Here is a 24,159-nt window from a genome sequence, read left to right on the forward strand (position 1 = left end):
CCTTTCTTTTCTTGTCTTTTTTTTTTTTTAAAGTTAGAATAGTGTTACTATCATTATGAAGTGGAGACAGGAATTTCTGAACCTGACTAATCATAGCTGTATTTGGGGACTATTTTTTATATATGTAGTAGAATAATAATTTGAATCAGTTGTTTTAAAATAATGATGGAAATATGCACAGATACATTTCCCCAAAGTTTGAAAAATCTAATTAAGTGCCTGCATCTCAGAACTTGATTTAGAGACCACACGTTTCTAGAGTGCAGAGAGAAAGCAAGCATATCTATTTTAATGCGCTAATCTGTAGTTAATAGGACAATGCTTGGTAAATAACACACTTTCCTGTGTCTTGTGAGGAAAATGCTCAATTTAATGGTGAATAGAATCTTACGAGTTGTCATGAGGTATAGCTGTTGATCTTACAGATATCAAATTACAATATATCCATGCTGTGTTTACGTAGATTTTAGTGAGAGAACAACAAGAGCTGTCTTGATTATTGTCTGCAGGGTTATTGCAAAATCATGGTAACTGCCCCTTTAGCGGTGAGATTAAACCTTTGGTTATACAACATCAAGCATATAATATTTTAAATTTATTTTAAGAGGCTTTTTCTTCATGCCTGAGAGATCGCCAAGGAAATAATTTATAGTTAGTGTATATCAAATGTTTTTTGGTTTAAATGCACATAGGCTGCAGGCAGTGGATAAGAGTGAAAATCGGTGCAATCTGTACACATCATTTTATTAAATTCTGACTTCTGGCTTGCAGAAATAATCTAAAACTAAATAATATCCACTTATAAATAAAAATTCAGGGACTTCATTAATTTTCAATAAATGCAGAGTTGTAGTTGCATCCACTGGTGGTTTAAGTCTGTCAATATTTCCATAATGGACCATTCGCTTTTCACTTTACATTCAGTCCAGGTTAAAACTTGAAATGTGAGTCCTCGGTCAAGGAATTAACCATTTTCCCCCTGCTAATTTGGCCAAAGTGATCCAGTTTATGAATAATTCCCAAGGGAAGTCTTATTAATGTGGACTTTACTCTTGGTTTTGGTAAGGAATTCACGAAATTAGTAAAAGGTTGATTCACTCAGAATAGATACTAAATTACACAAATGTGTGACTAACAACTTGCTTCTGGTTTAAGATTGTTTCCCTACCAGACTGAGAATTCTTTAAGGCTAAGGGACATGTTTTCATCCTTTTATCCACAGCACCTCCTACTGTGTTTGGCACATTATAGGCACTTAATAAATGTTTGAGTAAGTAAAGACCAAATATTTGCTTATTTTTTGTATAACGTTTTTATAAGTACTATAGCAGTACCCAAGTCTGATGAGCTTGACAGACAGAAATGCAACATTTACTTCAGGGCAGGTTCACATGACTCAGTCTCAATTTCCAGTTTTCCATAGCTCTCCAAACTAAAGCAGCTTAGCATATTTACCTTCACATATCTTAAAATAATATAGTACCTTATCTATACATTAAACAATTAAAATCATTTTTTCCACTTAGAATTTGCTTTTTCCTCTGAATTATTTTTAATATGGCTCAGGAAACAGACTTTCATGTTTGTTTTTAATGAGGGTCTGATATTGCTAGAATCCAAATGGCCAGTGAATTCACGAATTTATTATATTAAAAAACTGAAACCAAGTGTCTCCAATTCCTCTGAAAGCCAGGAAATTGCTATTAGGGAGCATTGTGGAATTCTTGTGATGTTTTTATTATCTTAATTCCACAAACAACGATTGAGTTTCTGCCATATGCCAGTATTATGCCGCTGTTTGGAACTGAAAGACCCTGCCACGGAGAAATGCATAGTTGGGCACTAAACAGGGAAATCACAATAATTTTGTGCTATTTGTTTGGAGATAGGAAGCAAGAACAGAGACTGGAGCTATTTTTAAGGGTGTCTCATGCATTGCTTTTAAAAGCATGTTGCTTTTCACTCTAACCTTTGGCATTAGCATAGTCTAAAATATAATTCATGTACCTAAGTTACCCTTTTTTATGAGTATATACCAATATAATGAGGAGCTAAATAATGTGTTTTTTTAAAAAATGTAGTCTTATGCTAGTGATGTTTATGCTCATTTGTGCAATTTTAAAGGATTCTTTAAGGGATGAGTATGAATATTTTACCTTAAAATTTTTAAGAATGTAGGCCACAAAGTAAAAATATTTGTAGAAATGTAGGAGTAAAAATGGTGTGGGGCAATGGAGTCTGACCCCAGAAATCTCTTCCAGAAAATTAATTCAAATCCCAGAACTTTGGTGACCTAAAGACATTTATAGTATTTGTTTAATTAGTAACAGATAAAAAGGAAATGTTTGAGCCTAATAGTTGAGAATTTGTGCATCACTGTTAGAGCTAATAGTGGTTTTCAATTTAGTGAAGATTTAAGAAAATTTTTAGGTACAACTTTTTTCCTTATAATCCTTTTTACTTAACTCAGGAAATAAGGCATTATAAAATCCACACACTATTTTCTCATGTGGACATATGGATATACTTCCTAGTGTTTGATCCACTAGGGGCTGAGTATTCTGTTTGTAGATTATTTGTAATTTTTAATCTTTTAAATTCTTCCCTAAAGAACATGGGATTTGGAGCCACAGACCTACATTTGAATCCTGTCATTTACTAACTTTGTCACCTTGGGTGAATTACTGAGATTTTTAGTTTTCTTTTTGTAAAGTGATGATGATAACTACTTAACTTGAAGGTAAAGTGTGAGACAATGTCTATAGAACATCCACACTGGCACTCAATAAATATTAATAGTAACTGAAATCTTTTTTGGAAAGTTTAACTAGTTGTCAGATGAAGAAAGAAGGAAAAACCAAAAAACCCTCCAAAGCTTTGTAAATATTCCGGAATATTTTGTATTCACGCCATTATCTTCTTATATCATGATGGAGAGATGGCTTCCTGAGTGGTATTGTTAAAGCTTTATATTAATGTTTTCAAATAACTTTTATTATGAAGAATTTCAAACAAAGGGTGACAGAGTTCTGTATTGAACCCACATGTACCCATCACTCAGATTCAATGATTATCAACTCATGATTGCATCTGAACTGTTTGTTTCCTTTTAAAATAGCCTATCCTACCCTCTACCCCCACCTCAATTTTGACATTACTCTGAAGCATTTCATTTCATCTGGAAATATTTCAGTATATATCCTAAAGACATAGAAGATTGCATATTAGCTGTTTAAATTTTAAATTAAAAATTTGAAATTGGGCAGTATATTTATAAAGTTCAAACTTTAAGAAGTACAAAAGGGTATAAATGGTATGTAGTTTCCCTCTTACCCTTGTCTTCCAGTTCTCACTTCTCTTCTTGGTAAACGACTGCTCTTTACCAGTTCCCTGCGAATCTTTTCAGAAATTATTTGCACAAGGGGTGTGTGTATGTATGTGTGTGTGTGTATGTGTGTATGTATATGTATGTGTATTCATCCACATATTTATATATATTATGCTCCCACTCTTTGATAAAGATGAAATCACAATGTACACTGTACATTTAATACTCTACTTTGGAGATTGTTCTCAGTCATTAATTAACTCCTATTCTTTATGTTCCCATGAACTTCATTGTGTGTCAAATGTCTGATTTTTAGAGTTACCAAATATTTTTTGGTACTTATTTTTTTTAAAATAAATAATGGCCACATGACTGAGAGTATGACTTACACAACTCAAAATACATCCTTGCTAAGCTGTTGTATCCATTATTTATTGTTTTTTAATAAAATTACTCCAAAATGTACTGGCTTAAAACAGCAACCATTTACCTATATATGGTTCTTTGGTTGTGCATATTGGACTGAACTTACCTCTGTTGTTTTCTACTGATCTTGTTTGGGCTCACTCGTGTGGTTGCAGCCTTGTGGTAGCTGGGTTGCCCAAAATGGCCTCGCCCACAAGTCTGGTGGCTAGTGCTTGGCTGTTAGCTGGGCCTCACTCTCCATGTGCTCTTCTATCTTGCTTACTTTACATGATGCTATAAGGGCAGCAAGAATGGAAGCTGCAAGGCCACATTCTGTTGGTCAGAGGAACTCATAAAACTAGACCAAATTCAAAAGGTGGGGAAATAGACTCCACATGTTGGTGGGAGGAGTGACAAAAAATTTATGGTCATTTTTAATGCACTATAGATGACTTTTGTTGAACATGTCCCACAGAAAAAAGAAGTCTCATTACTTGTGTTGATTTGTGAGAATTAAATGGAATATGGTATCTGATGCCTGGCACATACAAATCATCTGTATGTTAGGCACTGTTTGTAATCATAAATTATATGCATATGAATTATGTTAAAAAAAAAAAAAGTCTTGTTTCCTGCAAATTATCTTGAGAGTTTTAAGTAGTAAAGATATCTATGAAATTACCTGAAGCAAACTTAAATGAAAATATAGAAAAAGCTATTTTATATTGCTCAGATGTTTAATTTTAAAAATAATAGCTTTAAATTTGGATGTAAAAATTCTGAAGCATGTGAATTTTGAGAGAGGGGGGATTGTAAAGCAAACGACATTTGTTATTTTTCAAAGGAAACTGGAAAAAATAGTATTTTAAGAAAAAAGAGTAATTAGTTTCTAGCATAGGTTATAGTCAAAGTATATAGTGAGAAATAACCAAGAGAGCATGCCTAAATAGTTAAAAATCACAGGTGAAGATTTGATGATTTCTTTCTTTCTTTCTTTCTTTCCTACTTTTTTTCTCTCTCTTTCTCTCTTTCTCTCTCTCTGTCTCCCCCGCCTTTCTTTCTTTCTTTCTTTCAATTCCTCTTTCTAGTTAGTCTGTACAAATGGATGAATATCTATATCTACCTTTGATGTTTTTGAGGGATACCTTGCCCCACAAAAGCACTGAACTATTTTAGAACAATGCTGTGGTTTTATAGTGTGTTTCTCATGAATTACCTGAAACAGTGTTTTCTTGACTTGCCTTCATATGCTTATATAAAATTTATTTTTTGTGCATACTATATTAAATATCGATCTGCATACCTTTAATACTTTAAAAACATTTATTCATGACGATGAGTTCACTCCTCAATGTTAGGTAAGTTTGGTAACCATATTTTTCAGAGTCTTCATTTTACTGACCACAAAGTTTTCAGTCACTGTTTTGTACAAGCCCTCTGTTTGGGCTTTTTTATTTTTATGTGTCATAAAATCTTCCAATTTTCTGAAGATTTTACATACCTTTGTTGTTGCGATTTCTGTTGTTATTATGAAAATGTCCTTAGGGGCAAGGACAAGAGGGAGGAATCATATATAAAAACCCCCTTCTCTGTCATTCTTCAGGTTGTTTTTTCTGGTGTCATGTTTTAGTACATGGGTTGGGATGTTAAGTAAGTTGAAATTTTTGTGTATGATGTTTCAAAGCAAATTAAGATGCAAAAAAAAAAGATTCAAGTTGAATGTTTCAAGAATGATTTTTTAGGAAACAAAATCTGTATTAAGTTTAAAATTTTTTATTCTGAATATAAAATGAATACATATTTACTGAAAGGTAGAAATAAAAGAATAAAGATAAACTTACTCATAATTCTGAAGAGAAGCTAATTCTCTCCTTCTCGCTTTTTAAGACATTTTGTTTTATTCCCTTCAGCTTCTTAATTCTTGTGTTTGTGTCACTGTGGTCAAATTGTAAATGCTTAGCGTTTTTTTCTTTTCTTTTTTAAAAGAGTTAATGATTTTTAAACTGTAATTAGAATTTGTTAACTTCTAGGAGTCCCCTCACCTTTGTATCATGTTTTTGGAAAAACCACACTAGTTTAATACTTAAAGCATTTCTGAAAATAAAAGGCAAAATTATATGTTATAGGGGAATTTTTTTCCCCCCAAAGAGTTTAAACTATTATATATAAAAAAAAAATCCCTAATGACATCTCATCATTTAGAACATAGTCTTTGAATGTATTTCCAGCGTCTGTATATTTTGGTTCACAGTTTCTCACAGTCAGCTTAAGTCCAGTGAGTATTTTGATATATCTTATTGAGGCTACACCTCAATGTGATTTGGACACCTCGTGATTTTTCATCTTTGTCTTAACCGTATTAGGTTTGAAAACTACATTTCTTTGCACTCTGATTTTTTTTGGTTTTCGTTCATTTTTATTTATTTATTTTATAAAATGAGAGCAGCATGCAATAAAACTTTCAAGCACAGAGCACTGAGGACGAAGGGTAAATATTGCAACAACAATGCTTGACTGAGAGGTGTATCATTCAGTGATAATCTAGAGTTCATGCTCTTGTTTTGAGATACAAAAGTCTAAATTCTAATGTACTAAAGACAAAAGGAGGTGTGGCTATCAGTGTATGACTAAGGAAAATGTAAGCTGTAAAAAAATTAAGCATGTGTACAATTTAACTTTTTTACTAATTTATTTTGAACTCATGACCAAATTGGTGATAGTTTTCCCATTTTTCTTTTTATTTAAATCAAGCAAGTTATAGATAATTTTGAGAATTTTGTGTATTTGGTACGTTCAAAGCCAGGATTGCTATTTTTTTCCTCATGTAAGACCTCTTGAAAGAAACAGTAAACTCAAGGGATCTATGAGTGGACTTCTATTGAAATTTATGCAAAATATAGGGCCTTTTTCTCAGGAAAAGATCTAGAGTTTTTATCAGTTTTTTATAGGTATCAGTGACCATAAAGGGTTATGAACAACAAACAGAAGTTTCCTCTTTTTCTAAAGTATAGAAAACAAGAAATCGAAATGATGAAACTTATAAATTATGCTTAGGTTTAAGTAGAAACTGGCACAAACATTCAAAGCTTAAGTCAATTATAAATTATCACATCTAAAGTCATCTCTTCTTAAAAGTCCCTCCTGATTTGTTACAGAAATATGTATCAGTTGTAGAAAATTTGGAAAACAAAGAAAATAAAAATTGCCTATAAACTCATCACCTAAAGCTAAGACTTAGGCACTTTGAGGGCATATCTTTCACACTTGGAGTAATGTGTTTTTATATAACTTTTAAACTTTCTTACGTTGAATTCACATCTCATTCTATACTTAGAGCAAAAGAATACTGATGAAGAAACAGGTACCAATGATAACTGACAAGTGTGAAGTTACATGTGCATGGTTGTTGGTAGAGGGCACAAATTCCTCTCTCCCACCTTTGCTGTGTATATCCATTGTACTCTGTTGTCTCATTGTTGAAAAGTTCAATTGAAGAAATCTCGTAGAATGTTAGCTGCGTCTATCTCTCTTTGGATAATTTTGTTTCATTAAACTTTTGAAAAATTATAAGTTTTTATATTTAGATTCATCTGTTATCTATTTCTAAAAATAAAGTTTTCTGATAGACTCATAAAATATAAAGAACATGGATTATTTCATCAGCATCTTCTGATATGTTTCCTAGGTATGAGTTGAGAAAAAGGAATATGAGACCATATTGCCTGAATTTTGAATACTATCATTTATCTTGATAGTATTTTATTTTGCCATGACCATTTTTTAAAAATGCTGTTGATTTAATACAGATACATTTAAATTGTTAAAAGAGTTCCCCTTCCCATCAGATTGCAGAAGGCACAACAGTGTAGATCCGTCTTTCAAGAATGTTTTTATTGCTTAATATAACCTTGATAATTTGTTATGCTGTTTAAGAGGATACTTTAAAAAAATCAGTAATTCCTTTCTTTAGAAACGAGAAGATTTCTCTCTTTACAATGCCTGAATTCAGTATTCCTCTATTTTCTTAATTTTTGAGGTAAAAACCGAGGCATCCATCAAGCCAGTGGATCTTTAACAGAGAAGCATTGCAAAAAAAAAAAAGACATGCTATATTTGAGCGATGATCCCTGCAGCATATGGCATAAGGCTTGGTTGCAGAGCAGGCACTCAATAAATGGTGAATTGAATTGAAACAAAGGTTTCTTGGATGCTTAATGGGACATTCTAGAGTGGGTATGATGGACTAAAAATCATTTTTAAAGAAGATTGTAAATTTATTCATATATATTCCAAAATCTTTGGGTATTATAATTTCTTAAATTAAAAACTTAAAAGCATTAACTCTGCCCCAGATCAGCCCAAATATTAACACTAATGTAAAGCCATTTCCCTTTTTTCCCTTTAAGCATCTCTTCGTGTTTTCTGCTTTTTTGTTTAGGATATTAGGTAAAGAGAATGATAGAGGAGATTTTTTAAAATTGGGCTTAATGTCTATTTTCTGCCTATTCCAACGCCATACATTAAAGTGAAAATTAACAAAATTTTATTTCAATGATTTGTTTTATTTTCCTTTTTTATTATTGAAAGCTGGAAATTGGAGTCTTTAATCACTTGTCTCAAAGAAGGGATGTAGAACTTTTTCTTTTGCTTCACAAAGATTTTCTTTTATCCGTTGCATTTAAGAAGAGGATTAAAAATAAGGAGTTCCTCTCATATTTCTCCCATCTCCTTTTTTAATATTCTATTATGAAAATCTTCAAACATACAGAAAAATTGAAAGAATTAAATAGATGAACCTTGATCACATATCTATCCATACCTCAACCCTTAATCCATTTTTTTATGATGCATTTCACAGTAAATTGTGGACATCTACATACTTCACCTATAAGTACCTATAAGTACTTGAGCATACACATCATTTAACTTACTGTCTCTCATACTTTTTATAACCTTATGAAAATAAGGTATTTCTCATGAGATCTGTCCTGATCTTCATCCTTAAGGTTAAGGCTAGTTTGTAGTTATGTCCTTTTTTTGCTGCTGCTTTTTAATAACAATAGATGCTTCTCAGAAGGCTTTTATTATAGCACATGATTAGCAAGACTCAAAAGAAGATTATAAAAGTTTCTTATATGCCTTATAGCAGTGCTTTAGTTCTTATTTTCTATAAGGAACGTTGCATGAGGATGTCTGATGCAAATTAAATCTTACTTATTGGATAATTCTTTTAAATTAAGAATTGAAGGCTGAACCTAATCTGTAAGGATCAGATATGGTGAAGCCAAACAAAGCGGTCTATATAGAATAAATAAGTAGGCTTGAGAGGTTTATCCTAACTATATCTGGCTTTTATTTTCCATTTGAAAAAAAATTATTTTAAGCAGTCCCTTCTTTGACTACATATTTTACCGTCTCCAAAAATTTAGTTATATATTTCTCAGTGGTAAAATAGAAAAAAATCTATTCAATTTTGGTACAAATAAAGATAGGTACAACCTTCGTCATAACACATTAGTTCTTAGAATCATTTTTGTGTTTTCTGTTTTATAGGCTTTGTGATCTTTAATGGGATTATTTAAGCCCTAAGTATGAGAGGGACTATTTGGAGATAACTGTTTGACCAGGCACTTGATGCTGGATATTTCCACTAGTGGGAATTTCAGGGAGAGAGTTCCTCAAGCCATAATTTCTCCCAGAGACACTGCTTGACTCCTACTTGCCTCCCTTCAAAAAGGATTTCTGCATGAGCTGCTTTTTAAATTATCTTCTCCTTTCTTTTTGTATTTTTAGAAAACAATTCAAAATTTAGAAATAGCAACTCCAGTCTTAAACTGTTCTCCAATATGTCCACATTTTTGTTCTAGAGAGAATTATTGATAAGTTTAAAACTGAATATACGTGCTTTGGAATAATACTGATATTGATCTCTTGTAGCACCTTGATTGAACCTACTGTTCTTTTAATATATAAAAGAGATGTTTTGTTAGGAGTCCCCCCCTTTTCAGGTGTATTTACCGGAATATTATATATTGAATGTTAACTTGAATACTAGCTGTTTAACAATTGTAGGAACATTTAGACATCTAAGCATTTACAAAATTACTTATCTAAAACTGCTAGTGTTTGTAGATTTAATATTGAGTTCACTGTGTGCAGGTATTATATCACATCAGATCTTCATGGACAGTATCCCATTTATTGCTTGTACCAATCCTGTTTCCAAAAGCTTCCTGAATTGTTACATTTAGCTATACTTTTAGCAGTAAGTTGTGCTATTTGTATCAAATTGAATGAATTTGACATAGTAGAATTATCTTAGCGGGTAATATAGTCTTTCTTTAAAATTTTAGAATTGGTGTTTTTTTGATACTTCATGGAAAAAGGGTCATTGGATGCTCAGTGTAGATGTTCAGTGCTGGACAGGGTGTTAGACCGTTTATATTTAGTCCTCTTTGAATCTGTGCGATAGTTAGGCATTATTCCAATTTTACCATTGAAGATAATAAGACTAGGGTTAATTTGTTTATGTTAAGTGGTGAATCTGGGATTGACCCTCTGGTCTGACTTCAAAGCCATGTTCTTTCTGGTATATAGCCCTGTTCATGAAGTTTCCTAACATTTTATTCATATAAAAATGTATCCAGAAGGATCATTTTTGCCTTAAACAAATAAAGACATTTTATGTTTATTTATAAAAAAGGATTCCAGAGGAAATTTTTTAAAAAGCACTAGAACATTAGAAAATGAAAAGCCTTGCTTGAAAGAATACAAGTCAGAAGACCTAGGTTAAGGTCATTGCTTATTGCTTACCTCTCCTTGATAGAGTAGATCTAATTTCTCTTAAATGTGTGGATTTTTCCATTTTCCTTCTGTTTTCTCTTTTGTAAGAGGAAAATGTTGATAAGTGACATTTACTACAGGAATATTTTAGGATGAATAACAATATATATGTGAAATTCCTTGATATTTTTAAGACTAAATGGGATGATTTTTATTATGTTACTGTTGCTTTAGGGGAGCTAAAGAGTAAACTGAAACCAATTCCATGATTTTTATAAAGCAGCCATTTTTATTATCTGGAGAGTGATTATGCTGAAATTTATTCTAATTTTAATTCGACAATATCTACATGTTCTTTTAAATTACTTGCTGAAATGATGAGTTTTTTGTTTTCATTATTTTTAAAAATTGAGACCACCACCCGTCTGCTTTAAAAAATTTCAGTGCTCTGGTTTTGCTTGCAGCCTGCAGCCTAGCAGGCAACCCTTAGGAAACCTCATATCCAGAGAAGGTTTGGAAAGCGGTATCTCATTGTAGGGCTATTCAGTTCCAGCAGGTGTGAGAACTGAGTAGGGTTCACAATGTGGAAACATATGACCATGTCTGCTCCTACAGAATTACATCCTTTAGTGGTTTGAAATTACTTTATTTAGGTAGCTCTGTTTAGATAAAGCATGGAACAGACTCCAAGGCCCAATCGAAATGCTTTTTATATTACCTCTACCTAATTTCTTCTAGCCCCTGATTGATTCTCTCTCACCTTAATAACATTAGTATGAATAACTGAAGGGTTGATTACTCCACCACATTTTTCAACCTAAAGTTTTCCGAGGAGAACTGAAGCATCTGATCAAATTTTGTGTTCGTGATTTCTATTCCAAAACCAGTGTTTATTCACTCAAAAGCTTTTATCAACTCTTCTTCCTTCATCTTGAGCCCGTTTCCCTCCAAACTCACTGTCTCCCTTAATTTCCAAATTTTATTTAATTCAGATGATCCTCTACCTTAGGGAACACTAATTCTCAAGATGTGTGTGTTCTACATCTAAAAGCTAATGTCCCTGAGAGTCTTAAATTCTTTGATAAATGTATGGTGGAATAATGCCATTGCTAAATTTTGTAAAAACACGATTTTAAAATTAAAAAATACTTTAATCTTTAAATTGCTAAAATTAGGTGTTTGATTAGCTTGTCTTATGATACATAGCCTACTTGAGGAATTGTTAATTTGTGTATTAATTTAGTATTTGGTATTTTTTTGTCAACAGGAAGAAAGTAGATAATGACTATAATGCCCTTGAAGAAAGACTCAGTACCTTGCCTGATAAGTTGTCTTATAATATCATGGTATGTTTGGTGTGTTTCTTTTAAAGTAATATGTTGTTTCTTGTAAAGATATTAACTGTGTAGAGTAAAAAGATGTTTCTTTGCTTTATGTATATTGATTCACAAATTGCCTCCCTGATGGCCTCGATCAGAGGTAGCTACCATAGCAAGGAAGGTTTATTTTTGTTTTACTTTATAATAATACACTAATTGTAGTAATAGTTGATATTTACTTTGCCTTTTTTCAGATTTATATTAAATTATCATATCATGATGGCATAAATGTTAGCATAAAATTTGACATATTTGGTATGCACATTTACTATGTTAGAACACTAATTACAACAGAAATATGGCATGTAGTCATTTCCTGTTAGCCAGAGCAGGAATAGACCATAATGTTGTGTAATTCACAGAATTAAACCCTAGAACATTGATTTTATATAAAAAGGTGCTGCTGATTTTTGTTTGCATGATCTTCATATCGACATAGCAGTCTATTCGTGAGCCCTGAATTAGATTCTTTCATTGCATAAATATTCTTTTTCATGAAGACTTTGTTCTTAATTAAATTAGCCCAAATATTTTGAAAATGTATTGTTCTTTATTATACCAGCTCAAATATTTCATAAATTTTGTAAACCCTTTAAAGCTGTGTATTTGTTAATTCCTGTTTCACTCAAAAAAGAGACTGTTTTCTCAGAAATAATGTTCAGTTTTTAAAAATCAAAGTTATTCTTTGTTAACTTAACATTTTGTTTCTAGTTTGCTTTCATTTAGATTTATGAATCATCAAAAAATATAAACATTCAGAAGCAACACTAATTTCTCTGAAAGCTATATGTAAATATGCTCTTTTCTTGTTTTAATGTTGATTTATTAACCTAAAACAATTTTCTATAGGTTTTCCTAGTGAAATTTTAATATAATGTTAAATTTCCATGAAATTGACATTTTATTTTTCCTAGTGTAGAGATAAAAAGGAACTTCACACAGAACTTTTAATGCTGCTTTATAAAATGTAGTTTTTAGTGTTTTTAATTTTTTTGCCCCCCCCCCCTTTTTTTTTTAAACAATAGGTACCATTTGGCCCCTTTGCCTTCATGCCAGGAAAACTTGTCCATACTAATGAAGTCACTGTTTTACTTGGGGACAATTGGTTTGCAAAATGTTCAGCAAAGCAGGCTGTGGGCTTAGTTGAGCACCGGAAAGAACGTATGTACCAATTATAAATGATGTTTCTTTGCTGGATGTGTATTGGTTCACATAGTGCCACGCTGATGGACTGTTTGCTATTAAAAGTACCTTCCATTGATTTATTAGATAAATATAACAAATATCCAGGGTATTTTTGATTCTTTCGAATTGGAGGTAGTTTGAGCAGATCCAGCATTTGAGAATGTGGGCTGGAGAATGGAACATCTGGTTGGAAATGTCACCCACATTAGTATGTTTTCGGAAATTACCAAGTGTAAAAGTTATCACATATGGTTTTGTAGGTAGAAGTTGGATAGGTACAAGAATTGGGGTCATTTTATATTTTATAATTGGTTTGTTTTAGATGCTTTTCGTAGACTTACTTCCGCTTTTTAATACTTTAGCACAGAGAAGGAATTTACTTCCTTCTTCTCCTTCTCCTTCTCCTTATTGAACTAAGATAAATACCTATTTGCAAAAGTAGAAACAGTTCTTAACCATGCGTTTTGGTTTGGAAGAAGTCACATTTCCATTTTACAGAAGAAAAGTCCAGGTGGGGAGAGATGCTACCTAAAATGTCACCCTTAAACTTAAGTGGTTTGAGGTTTCTGCCTCATTTTATTGAGGTAGGTCTAGTTTTCTTTATCTGTGATATTGTTTATTGATTTATACATATCCACACACACACACGTTGTGTAGTTGGATGGGTTGGCTTGGGTGCTAGCTTAGTTGCATTTTAAAATTAGGTTTATTTAGTATCTAATCTATGTTCTTAATTTCTGTAATAGCATACTTAAATTGATAGTATAATATCACCCCTACCTGATTTTTAGCCTTTTAGTTAAATATGCGTCTGAAAATAAATTTTTGAGGCTCCTTCTGTATAAATGAGGTCATGTAGATAGAAAACAGCTGAGCTTTCTAAAGCTGAAATTATTTCACTTATACATGAGTGGGTACTAGTTGGAGAACTCATTTACTCAGTGAAATTCTGGAATCTATATTTGGAGACTCTAATTGCAAATCAACTCCTATAAGTTTATAATTGATAAATATTTTGATCTTTTGTGCCACTAATCAGAATCTTACTGTTTGGCTTGTGTATAATTTCTGGCGATGATAATCCTTTTGGTATTACTACATTAAAGTAAGTCATGTATATTAGAGCAAAGAGAATGGGCATAATTCTTTAAAGGCCTTTCTTAATGGTGAAGGCTTTCTTTATCTGCTGGGGTAACTCTGCTGATATGAAATCAGTTCATAGTCTTTTGAAGTTTGTTCACTTTGATTTTCATATGGATATTTCAGTAGAGAAATCTTTAGAATCAATTTGACTTATATTAATGGAAGAATACTTTTAATAGAATAGAACAGAACTCTAGAATAGCAAAATATTTTTTGGTAAATCACTTTCCAATGTTAAATACGGTTTTAGGAAGTGACCAAAACGATGACTTTTGGGGTCGATATTTATCTAAAATAATTTTCAGAACACATAAATAATAAATTATGTTTGAGAATCTATTTTGGTAAATGAATTCTAAAAAGTTGTTTTCACACAGTTTTATAATAATTTATAGTAACTGAAGAAATTGTTCAGGCATATTATTGTACTTAACATTTATTAAGAAAAGATACTTTATTTTTCTTAAGGCAGAAGAAATAAAGCAGGTTAAACATACCTACCTCAGTGTCAACAGAGTAATTGGGGAAGGTGAAGGGACGTCATTGCATGTTTAAAAAGTAATCAAAATACAGGACAAAATAGATTTAACACAACAACAATAAAAGGATTCAGAGGCGGTGACTCAGAGGAAGATCATTTGTAAGTGGAAGATGGCAAGCTCAGTGTCCTACCCTTTTGCTCACATCTGGCATTTTGCCATTTAACATGAATATGACCAGCTTTTTAAAGTTTTTTATTTTTTAAAATTATCAGAGCAAAGTTGACTTTTTATTTGGTATACAGTTCTATGAGTTACAACACTTGTAAAGATTTGTTTCACCAGCACCACAATCAGGAAACAGAATAGGATATAGGATATACCTTAGTTAGGACATGGGACCACACCAAAAACTCTCTCATGTTTCCCTTTTGTGGTCACACCCTACCTCTACCCCTAAGACCTGACAACCACTGATCTATCACCTTTTCTAGAATGTCATATAAGTGGAGTCATGCACTAGGTAACCTTTTGAGACTTACTTCTTTCACTCACCATAATGCCTCATCTAGGTTTTTCTGTGTATGAAAAGGTTCATTCCTTTTTGTTGCTGAGTAGTGTTCCATTACATGCACGTACCACAGGTTTTCTATTTACCTATTGAAGGACATTTGGCTTTGCTTCCGGTGTTTTGGGAATTACAAACAGAGTTGCTATAAACCTTTTTGTACAGGTTTTTATGTGACCATAAATTTTCTTTGCTGTTGAGAAATACCTGTTGTTTTCTTTTAGTGTCTTTGGCTGGCTGGCCTCATAGAAAGTATTCCTTCCTTTTCACTATTTTGAAAGAGTTTAAGAATTGGTGTTAATTCTTCTTTGTTTGGTAGAATTCATCTGTGAAGCCATCTGTTCTGGGCTTTTTTTTTTTGGCTGTGTTGGGTCTTCGTTGTGGGCTCTTCATTGTGGCATGTGGGCTTCTCTAGTTGCATCGCACAGGCTCTAGAGCACGGGGGCTCAGTAGTTGCGGCACGTGGGCTTAGTTGCGGTATGTGGGATCTTAATTCCCCAACCAGGGATTGAACCCGGGCCCCCTGCATTGGGAGCGTGGAGTCTTAACCACTGGACCACCGGGGAAGTCTCTGTTCTGGGCTTTTCATTGTTGGGAGGTTTTTGCTTATTGATTCGATCTCCTTACTTGTTCTAGGTCTACTCAGATTTTCTGTTTCTTCTCATTTCAGTTTTAGTAGTCCATATGTTTCTAGGAATTTGTCTCTCTAGGTTATTCAGTTTGTTGGCATTCAACTGTTCACAGTATTCTTTTATAATCCTGTTTCTGTAAAATAAGTAGTATTGTCTCACTTTTCTTTTTGTTTTTTAATTTAGCTTTTTATTTAAGATTCTGCTTTTTATTCTTCCTCCTGCAGGTTTACTGCATATTTCATTTCAGGCTCTATATGTGATTATAAAGGCATATCTACTTTTATTTCTGGTTTTAGTGACTTGAGTCTCTCTTTTTCTTAGTCAGTCTAGGTAGACTTGTCAATTTTGTTCATCTTCTCAAAGAACCAGCTTTTATTTTTGATTTTTCTCTGTTGTTTTTCCATTCTCTATTTTGTTTATTTCTACTCTAATCTTTGTTATTCCTTCCTTCTGCTTGCTTTGGATATAGTTTATTATTCTTTTTCAAGTTTCTTAAAGCATACAGTTAGGTTATGATTTGAGATCTTTCTTTTTTTTAATGTAGGTGTTTACAGGTATAAATCTCTCTCAGCATTGCTTTCTCTGTGCCCTATAAATTTTAGTATATTGTGTTTTCATTTTTGTTGATCTCAAGGTATTTTCTAATTTGCTTTGTGATTTCTACTTTGACCCATTGCTTAATTCAGTGTTTTGTTAAATTTCCACGTGTTTGTGAATTTTTCAGTTTGCCTTCTGTTGTTGGTTTCTGATTTCATTCCATTGTGATTGGAAAAAATACTTTGTGTGGTTTCAATCTTGTGAAAATTTTTAAAGACTTGTTGTGTGACCTATCACATGGTCTTTCTTGGAGAATGTTCCATGTTTCCCTTAGAAGAATATGTATTCTGCTCCTGTTGGGTGGAATGTTCTGTATGTATCTGTTAGGTCTAGTTGTTCTATAGTGCTGTCAAAATCCTCTTTCCTAATCGTTCTCCTTTCTGGTTCTTCTGACCTTTATTGTAAGTGGGGTATTGACATCTCCAATTCTTACTGCAGAACTGCTTGAATTGTGTCAATTTTTGCTTCACATATTTGAGGCTCTGTTGTTAGGTATGTGTATTTTTATAATTCTTTATTTTAAAATTTTATTGAAGTATAGATGATTTACAACATTGTCTTAATTTTTGTTGTACAGCAGTGTGATTCAGTTATACATATATATTCTTTTTCATATTCTTTTCCATTATGGTTTATCACAAGATATTGAATATAGGTCCCTGTGCTGTACAGTAGGACCTTGTTGTTTATCCATCCTATGTATAATATTGGGTTGGCCAAAAAGTTTGTTCGGGTTTTCCTGTAACATCTTACGGGAAAACCGGAATGAACGTTTTGGCCAACTCAGTAGTTTGTACCTGCAATCCCAAATTCCCAATCCTTCCCTCCCCCCCTCACCCTCCCCCTTGGCAACCACAAGTCTGTTCTCTATATCTTTGAGTCTGTTTCTGTTTTGTACCTATGTTCATGTATGTCGTATTTTAGATTCCACATGTAAGTGATATCATATGGTATTTGTTGTTCTCTTTCTGACTTACTTCGCTTAGTATGATAATCTCTTGGTCCATCTGTGTTGCTGCAAATGGCATTATTTCATTCTTTTTTTATGGCTGAGTAATATTCCATTGTATGTATATACCACATCTTTATCCATTCATCTGTCAATGGACATTTAGGTTGTTTCCACGTCTTGGCTATTGTAAATAGTGCTGCTATATGAATATAGGGGTGCATGTATCTTTTCTAATTTTAGTTTTGTCTGGATATATATGTCCAGGAGTGGGATTGCTGGATCATATGGCAACTCTGTTTTTAGTTTTTTGAGGAACCTCCATACTGTTTTTTCCATAGTGGCTGCACCAGTTTACATTCCCACCAACAGTGTGGGAGGGTTCCTTTTTCTCCACACCCCCTTCAGCGTTGTTGTTTGTAGACTTTTTGATGTTGGCCATTCTGACCGGTGTGAGGTGGTACGTCATTGTAGTTTTGATTTGCATTTCTCTAATAATTAGCAATGATGAGCATCTTTTCATGTGCCTATTGGCTATCTGTATCTCTTCTTTGGAGAAATGTCTACTTAGGTCTTCAGCCCATTTTTTGATTGGGTTGTTTGTTTTTTTGTTATTGAGTCGTATGAGCTGGTTATGTATTTTGGAAATTAAGCTCTTGTCAGTCGCATCATTTACAGATGTTTTCTCCCAGTACGTAGGTTGTCTTTTTGTTTTGTTTATGGTTTCCTTTGCTGTGCAAAAGCTTCTAAGATGAGGTCCCATTTGTTTATTTTTGCTTTTATTTCTGTTGCCTTGGGAGACCTAAGAAAACATTGTTACGATTTATGTCAGGGAATGTTTGCCTATGTTCTCTTCTAGGAGTTTTATGGTGTCATGTCTTGTATTTAAGTCTTTAAGCCATTTTGAGTTTATTTTTGTGTATGGTGTGAGGGTGTGTTCTAACTTTATTGATTTGCATGCGGCTGTCTAACTTTCCCAGCACCACTTGCTGAAGAGACTGTCTTTTCCCCACTGTATATTCTTGCCTCTTTTGTCGAAGATTGACCATACGTCTGTGGGTTTATTTCTCGGCTGTTTTGTCCATTGAACCATATGTTTTTTTTGTGCCAGTACCACGCTGTTTTGATTATTGTAGCTTTGCAGTATTGTTTGAAGTCTGGAAGGGTTATGCCTCCTGCTTTGTTCTTTTTCCTCAGGATTGCTTTGGCAATTCTGCGTCTTTTAAGATTCCATATAAAATTTAGGATTATTTATTCTAATTCTGTGAAAAGCATCATGGGTAGTTTGATGGGGATTGCATTAAATCTTGCTTTGGGTAGCATGGCCATTTTAACAATATTAATTCTTACAATCCAAGAGCATGGGTTATCTTTCCATTTCTTTGGAACCATCTTCAGCTTCCTTTATTAATGTTTTGTAGTTCTCAGCATACAAGGCTTTTACCTCCTTGGTGAGGTTTATTTCTCAGTATATAATTGTATTCTTGATAGATTAAACCTTTTATCAATATAAAATACCCCTTGTCTGTTGTAACCTTTTTTGACTTATTTTGTCTCATATTAGTGTAGCCACTCCAGTTCTTTTTTGTTACTGTTTGCATGGAATATCTTTTCCATCCTTTTTCTTTCAACCTATGTGTGTCCTGAGAAGTAAAGTGAATCTCTTTTTGACAGCATATAGTTGGATCTTGGTTTTTTTTTTTTTTCCCCCCCAATCCATTCTCCTAATCTGTGCCTTCCTACTCCATGGTACTTTAATACATTTACGTTTATTGTAACTATTTATAGGGCATTGCCATTTTATTATTTTTTGGTATATCTTATAGCTTTTGTACCTCATTTCCTTCATTCTGCCTTCTTTTGCGTTTAGTTGATTTTTTTGTAGTGAATGTTTTGATTCCCTTCTCATCTTTATTGATAGTTTATAGGTATTTTGATTGTGGTTACCATGGAGATTACTTACAACATCCTAAGGTTATAGCAATGTATTTTGAATTGATTCCAGCTTAACTTAAATCACTTAGAAAAAAAGCTATTTCTTTATAGCTCTGTTCCCCCCTTTATATTATCGATGTCACAAATTATATCTTTATATTGTATAGCGATTAACATAGATTTGTAATGATTTTTTTATGCGTTTCTCTTTTACATCCTGTAGCAAATAAAAAGTGGAGTTACAAGCCATAATGACAATAATACTATTTTAAATTTTTGCCCACGTTTACCTTACCAGAGATCTTCACATGTTCATATGGATTCTAGTTATTGTCTAGTGGCCTTTCACTTCAACCTGAAGAATTCCCTTTAGTTTTTCTTGTAGGGCAGGTGTAATGATAAGGAACTCCTTTAACTTCTGTTTATCTGGAAATGTCTTAATTTATCCTTCATGTCTGAAGGACAGTTTTTAATCTCTCAGTACTTTAAGTATTTCAGCCCACTGGAGTTCTGACTTCCAAGGTTTCTATTGAGATCTCTGCTGATACTCTCATTGAGGATCCCTTATATGTGATGAGTTTTTTTCTTGCTGCTTTGAAGATTCTCTCTTTGTCTTTCAAGAGTTCGATTATGTGTCTTGGTGTGGGCCTAATTGGGTTTATTCTACCTGGAATTAGTTGAGCTTTTTGGATGTGTATCAATAGATTCATGTCTGGGCAAATTCAAGAGTTGTTCGGCCATTATTTCTTCAAATAATCTCTTTGCCACTTTCTTTCTCTTCTCCTTTTGCGACTCCCTTAATGTATATATTAATCCACTTGATATGTCCCATAAATCCTTTAGGCTCAGTTCACTTTTCTTCATTTTTTTCTTTCTGTTCCTTAGACTTGATAAAGTCAAATGTCTGTAATCTTCAAGTTCACTGATTTTTTTCTTCTGCTTGCTCAAAGATGTTGTTGACCCCTCTAGTGAATTTTTCAATTCAGTTATTATATTTTTCAGCTCCAGAATTTGTGTTTGGGCCCTTCTTATAATTTCTCTTTGTGGGTATTCTCACTTTGTTCATATATTGTTTTTTAAATTTCATTTAGTTCTTTGTATTTCCCTTTAGCTCTTTGAGCATAGGAGAGCAGTTGTTTTAAAGTCCTTTTCTAGTACATCTGATGCCTGTGTTTCTTCAGGGACAGTTTCTGGAGATTTATTTTGTTCTTTTGAATGGTCCGTGTTTTCCTGTTTACTGTGTGCTTTTTGATTTTTTGATGAAAGTTGGGCATTTGAAAACACAACTGCCTCTCCCAGTCTTTGCAGAGTGGTGAGAAGGACCTTCACTAATAAGCTAGGCATTCTTTAAGCCTTTGTATCAACCCAAAGTGAAAAGTTTTGTCTTTTGTGTGTTTTCTGAGCATGTCTTTCCTGGGCCTATGTATGGATTTTTGATTACCCTATATACATGGCTGCTTTTGAATATTTTACTTTGCCAGAGAGTCTCACCTCAACTTCTCTTTGCAGCCTCAGGATGTATGTTGTATGGCTCAATCTCTCATCTCTTGCCCTAGGCATCTGCAGAACTGTAGTCCTCCAGCAGCTTTCAACAGCAGTGCCAGCTAATTTCTTCCCCCTGAGGCCTGGTTTAGGTGAGACAGATACCAGTTTTTCAGACAGCCCCCAGACTGGTTAGAATGTTGCAAATACAGTCTAGTTTGTTCTCTGTGGTTCCAGGCAGGGATCTGGGCTGCCACCTTCTCCAGACCAAAACTGCTCCACACTAGGGAGTGGGTGGGGAAAGGCAAGTAAAAATGCCGTGAAATTTCCTGCCATATTGACTGTGGCTTTTTCTTGTTTGGATGTTTGCATGATTGTAGACCTTTGACTGTTTTCCAGAGCCCCTCTAAGATATTTTAGTTAGTTTTTGTGTTTTTGATGTTTTTCGGGGAGGCAGGGAAAGCTTGAAGCTTCTTAGTCTGTAATTTTGCTCCTTGTTGTTTTAAAGGAAGATTTTATTTTCCTTTGAGCATAGGAAACTTCTGAGCATGTTTGTAGTAAGTAAATGTAGTGAGTGATTAATTGGAGGAAGGAAGGAATGAGAAGATCCTGGAGGTGATGAGATTCAAAGCATAGATAGAAAATGTAGCTTTGGAAAATATCGATGAAGAAGAGAAAGAAGCAAGATTAGGTGAATAATATTTGGGTTGAAGACGTTAGATTAAAATCTTCATAGTAATAAAGTCAAGTTTATTTGTTCAGAAGTAGGAGAGGTTAGGATCTTGAAGTGCATGTGGACTATGTATTATGGGAAATGTGATATGGCCATCAACAAACTTTTATGATTTATCTTATGGGGCAATATGTGTATTCTTTAGTATCTTCAGTGAGGCATATCTTAAATGCATTGGTATTTTGTTACAGAGTATAAGTTTATGATTTTTGGTTTTATCTTCAGAATAAACATAAATAGCTTTAAAACATCATATACCTTAAAACATATAATAAAAATGTAGTATCCTTCTCTGTCCCTCTCTGCTCCCAGTTCCCATTCCCTGGAGGTATTTCTTTTAGTCTTTAGGCTAATCTTTTGCTTTCCTCTTTTTATGCATATTTCCCAAGTACTTTGCATATTCTGTTTTCTTGATTTTTTTTTTCCAATTTTATGTAGTATCTACTAGTTGCTTGCGTATAATTAAAGGGGAACATTTAGCTCATGTTCTTCTCCCTGTTCCTCAATTGTTTTAATATTTTTTTATTACAATTTTTGTTTAATCAGTGTTCATTCTTAGATATAATTCCATTTCCATTCTTGAACAGCCTTTCATTTGAAGTTTACTGCTTTTTTTTGTTTGTTGCATAATGTTATGTAACTGTCATTAATTCAACCACTTTCATCTTATTCTTAGAGACTTCTTTACTGGAGTCCTTCATATTTGCTCCTATCTTGAATTTCAAAGAATGGCTATCTTCCTAGTGTCTTCCTTTATCACTGTACCATATCTTTGCCTCTTATTTATTCCCATTTCTTGGTTCCTATGGCATCTCCTTTCAAGTTTTAGCTTTTAGTAACTTTCTAGGAAGGTATGTGGGAGATACATTTTTTGAAATTTTGCATGTCTGAAAATATTTTTTATACTCCTGCTTTTTGTAACTACTCTATTTAGAATTTGAAGTTTAAACAATTTTGAAGGCCTTCTGTCTTATGGTTGCTAGTAAAAAACTGATGCCATTTTCTTTCCTTTGTATGTGACTTGTTTTTTCTCTTTAGAAATTTTAGGTTCCTGTCTTATTCCCCATGATCTGAAATGCCATAGTGATATATACCTTGTGTAGAGTTTTTAAAATTCATTTGCTGGGTGTTTGGTGGGACCTTTCAGTGTGGAGATTCATGTCCTACAATTTTGGGAAATTTTTAATATTATTTCTTTGATAATTTCCTTCTCTTGTCCATCTCTTTATCTTTGTTATAATTTTTTACCTGATTTCTTCTATTTTATGTTTGGAATCATGGAATGATTTTTTTTTTTTTTTTTTAATTTCTGCACATTTTAATTCCAAGGAGCTCTGTTTCTTGTTCATTTATTTGTTTTTCTGTTGTCCTTTGAACGTTTCTTTGGCATAGATACTACTCTTGTTTAGTGGATATAAAAATTTTTTTTTAGGATTTTAGAGTTTTTTCTTTTAGAGTTTTCTTCATGCATTGCCTTTGTTTTTTGTTCCTTTCATATTACTTTTTTTTTTTTCCTCTCTGGCATTTGTAGTGAAGACTTCAAATATTTGGTGATCATTGGCTAACCATTCATACTTAAGAGTTAAGCACTGTTAGGAAACTGTGTGGGCAGAGTTTGTTGACTAATAGCTTTTCCGTAGGGAGTTAAAGTTGCAAGATGATTTTTCTCATTAAGGGATTGACAAAAAAATCAGCAGTTTTGGAGTTAATTAGCATCCTACCAAAGAATTTTCTAATGGTCACCTAGTGTTTTGAGAACCAGGCTGGATGTCTCAGGGTTCGGTATGTACACTGGTTTCACCAAGACATTTCCTATTCTCTTCTCGGTTCTTCACCCCTCCCCACAGTCCCTGCAGACCACTCTAGGCTGTAAATCTTTTGCTAAGTCAAGGAGGGAAATTACCTGGCTATGCTTTGGGAGGAGGGGGTTTGGAACCTAATCATTCCATTCAAACTTTAATTCAGATATTTGTTTTTAGTTCACCCTTTCCTTCAGAAATATTTCCAAGAGAGGAGCCTTCTCCAAGTCCTACAACTGCAGCTTTACAACTGCTGCAGTTAAAGCTTTTTCTGTTGTGCAAAGTCAGTTACCAGTTGTCCAGTTTCCAAAACTTGGTTGACATCCTTTGTCTGCTATATTCCTTGTCTCCTTTCCCATTATCTTTGTCTTTATGCCCTCAAAATTTTTTTTCTTAGTTGTTATTTTAATAAGGTATGGGGAAAAAGTAAATTAAGTGCATGAATTCAGTCTGTGTTAAAGCAGAAGTACAGACCTTTGAACTGGTTTAAGGAGAGATCCTATACAGAGGTTTGTGAACATTTCCACCAGGGGGCATGTCCTGTTGAAACTGTTGAAAGAATACTGAAAAATTCCAGCACACAAAAGGAGAGAGATTGGAATGGAGTGGTTACAAAGGATTCAGAAGAGACTTGTCTTTACAGGCCTGATTCTATTCAGTACATATGAGTATATGGCTAGGTAGAAAGATTGCTTTCGTGAATGATGTTTGTAACTTCTATTAGGCTTTGCAAATAATTTTTTTTACATTTAAAACTTTATT

At 33.3% G+C, this 24,159-nt stretch overlaps 1 protein-coding gene across 1 annotated transcript in view; it reads left to right on the forward strand.

The window, feature by feature from the left end:
• Positions 1–24,159, forward strand: part of URI1 (URI1 prefoldin like chaperone) — a 71,740-nt gene that overhangs the window by 24,686 nt on the left and 22,895 nt on the right. The window contains exons 3-4 of the mRNA XM_061172929.1: positions 11,784–11,862; positions 12,921–13,056. Of these exons, the coding sequence (XP_061028912.1) occupies positions 11,784–11,862; positions 12,921–13,056 (215 nt within the window). The remainder of the gene's footprint in view (positions 1–11,783; positions 11,863–12,920; positions 13,057–24,159) is intronic.

The sequence above is a fragment of the Eubalaena glacialis genome, chromosome 18 (assembly GCF_028564815.1).
Source record: "Eubalaena glacialis isolate mEubGla1 chromosome 18, mEubGla1.1.hap2.+ XY, whole genome shotgun sequence".
NCBI lineage: Eukaryota > Metazoa > Chordata > Mammalia > Artiodactyla > Balaenidae > Eubalaena > Eubalaena glacialis.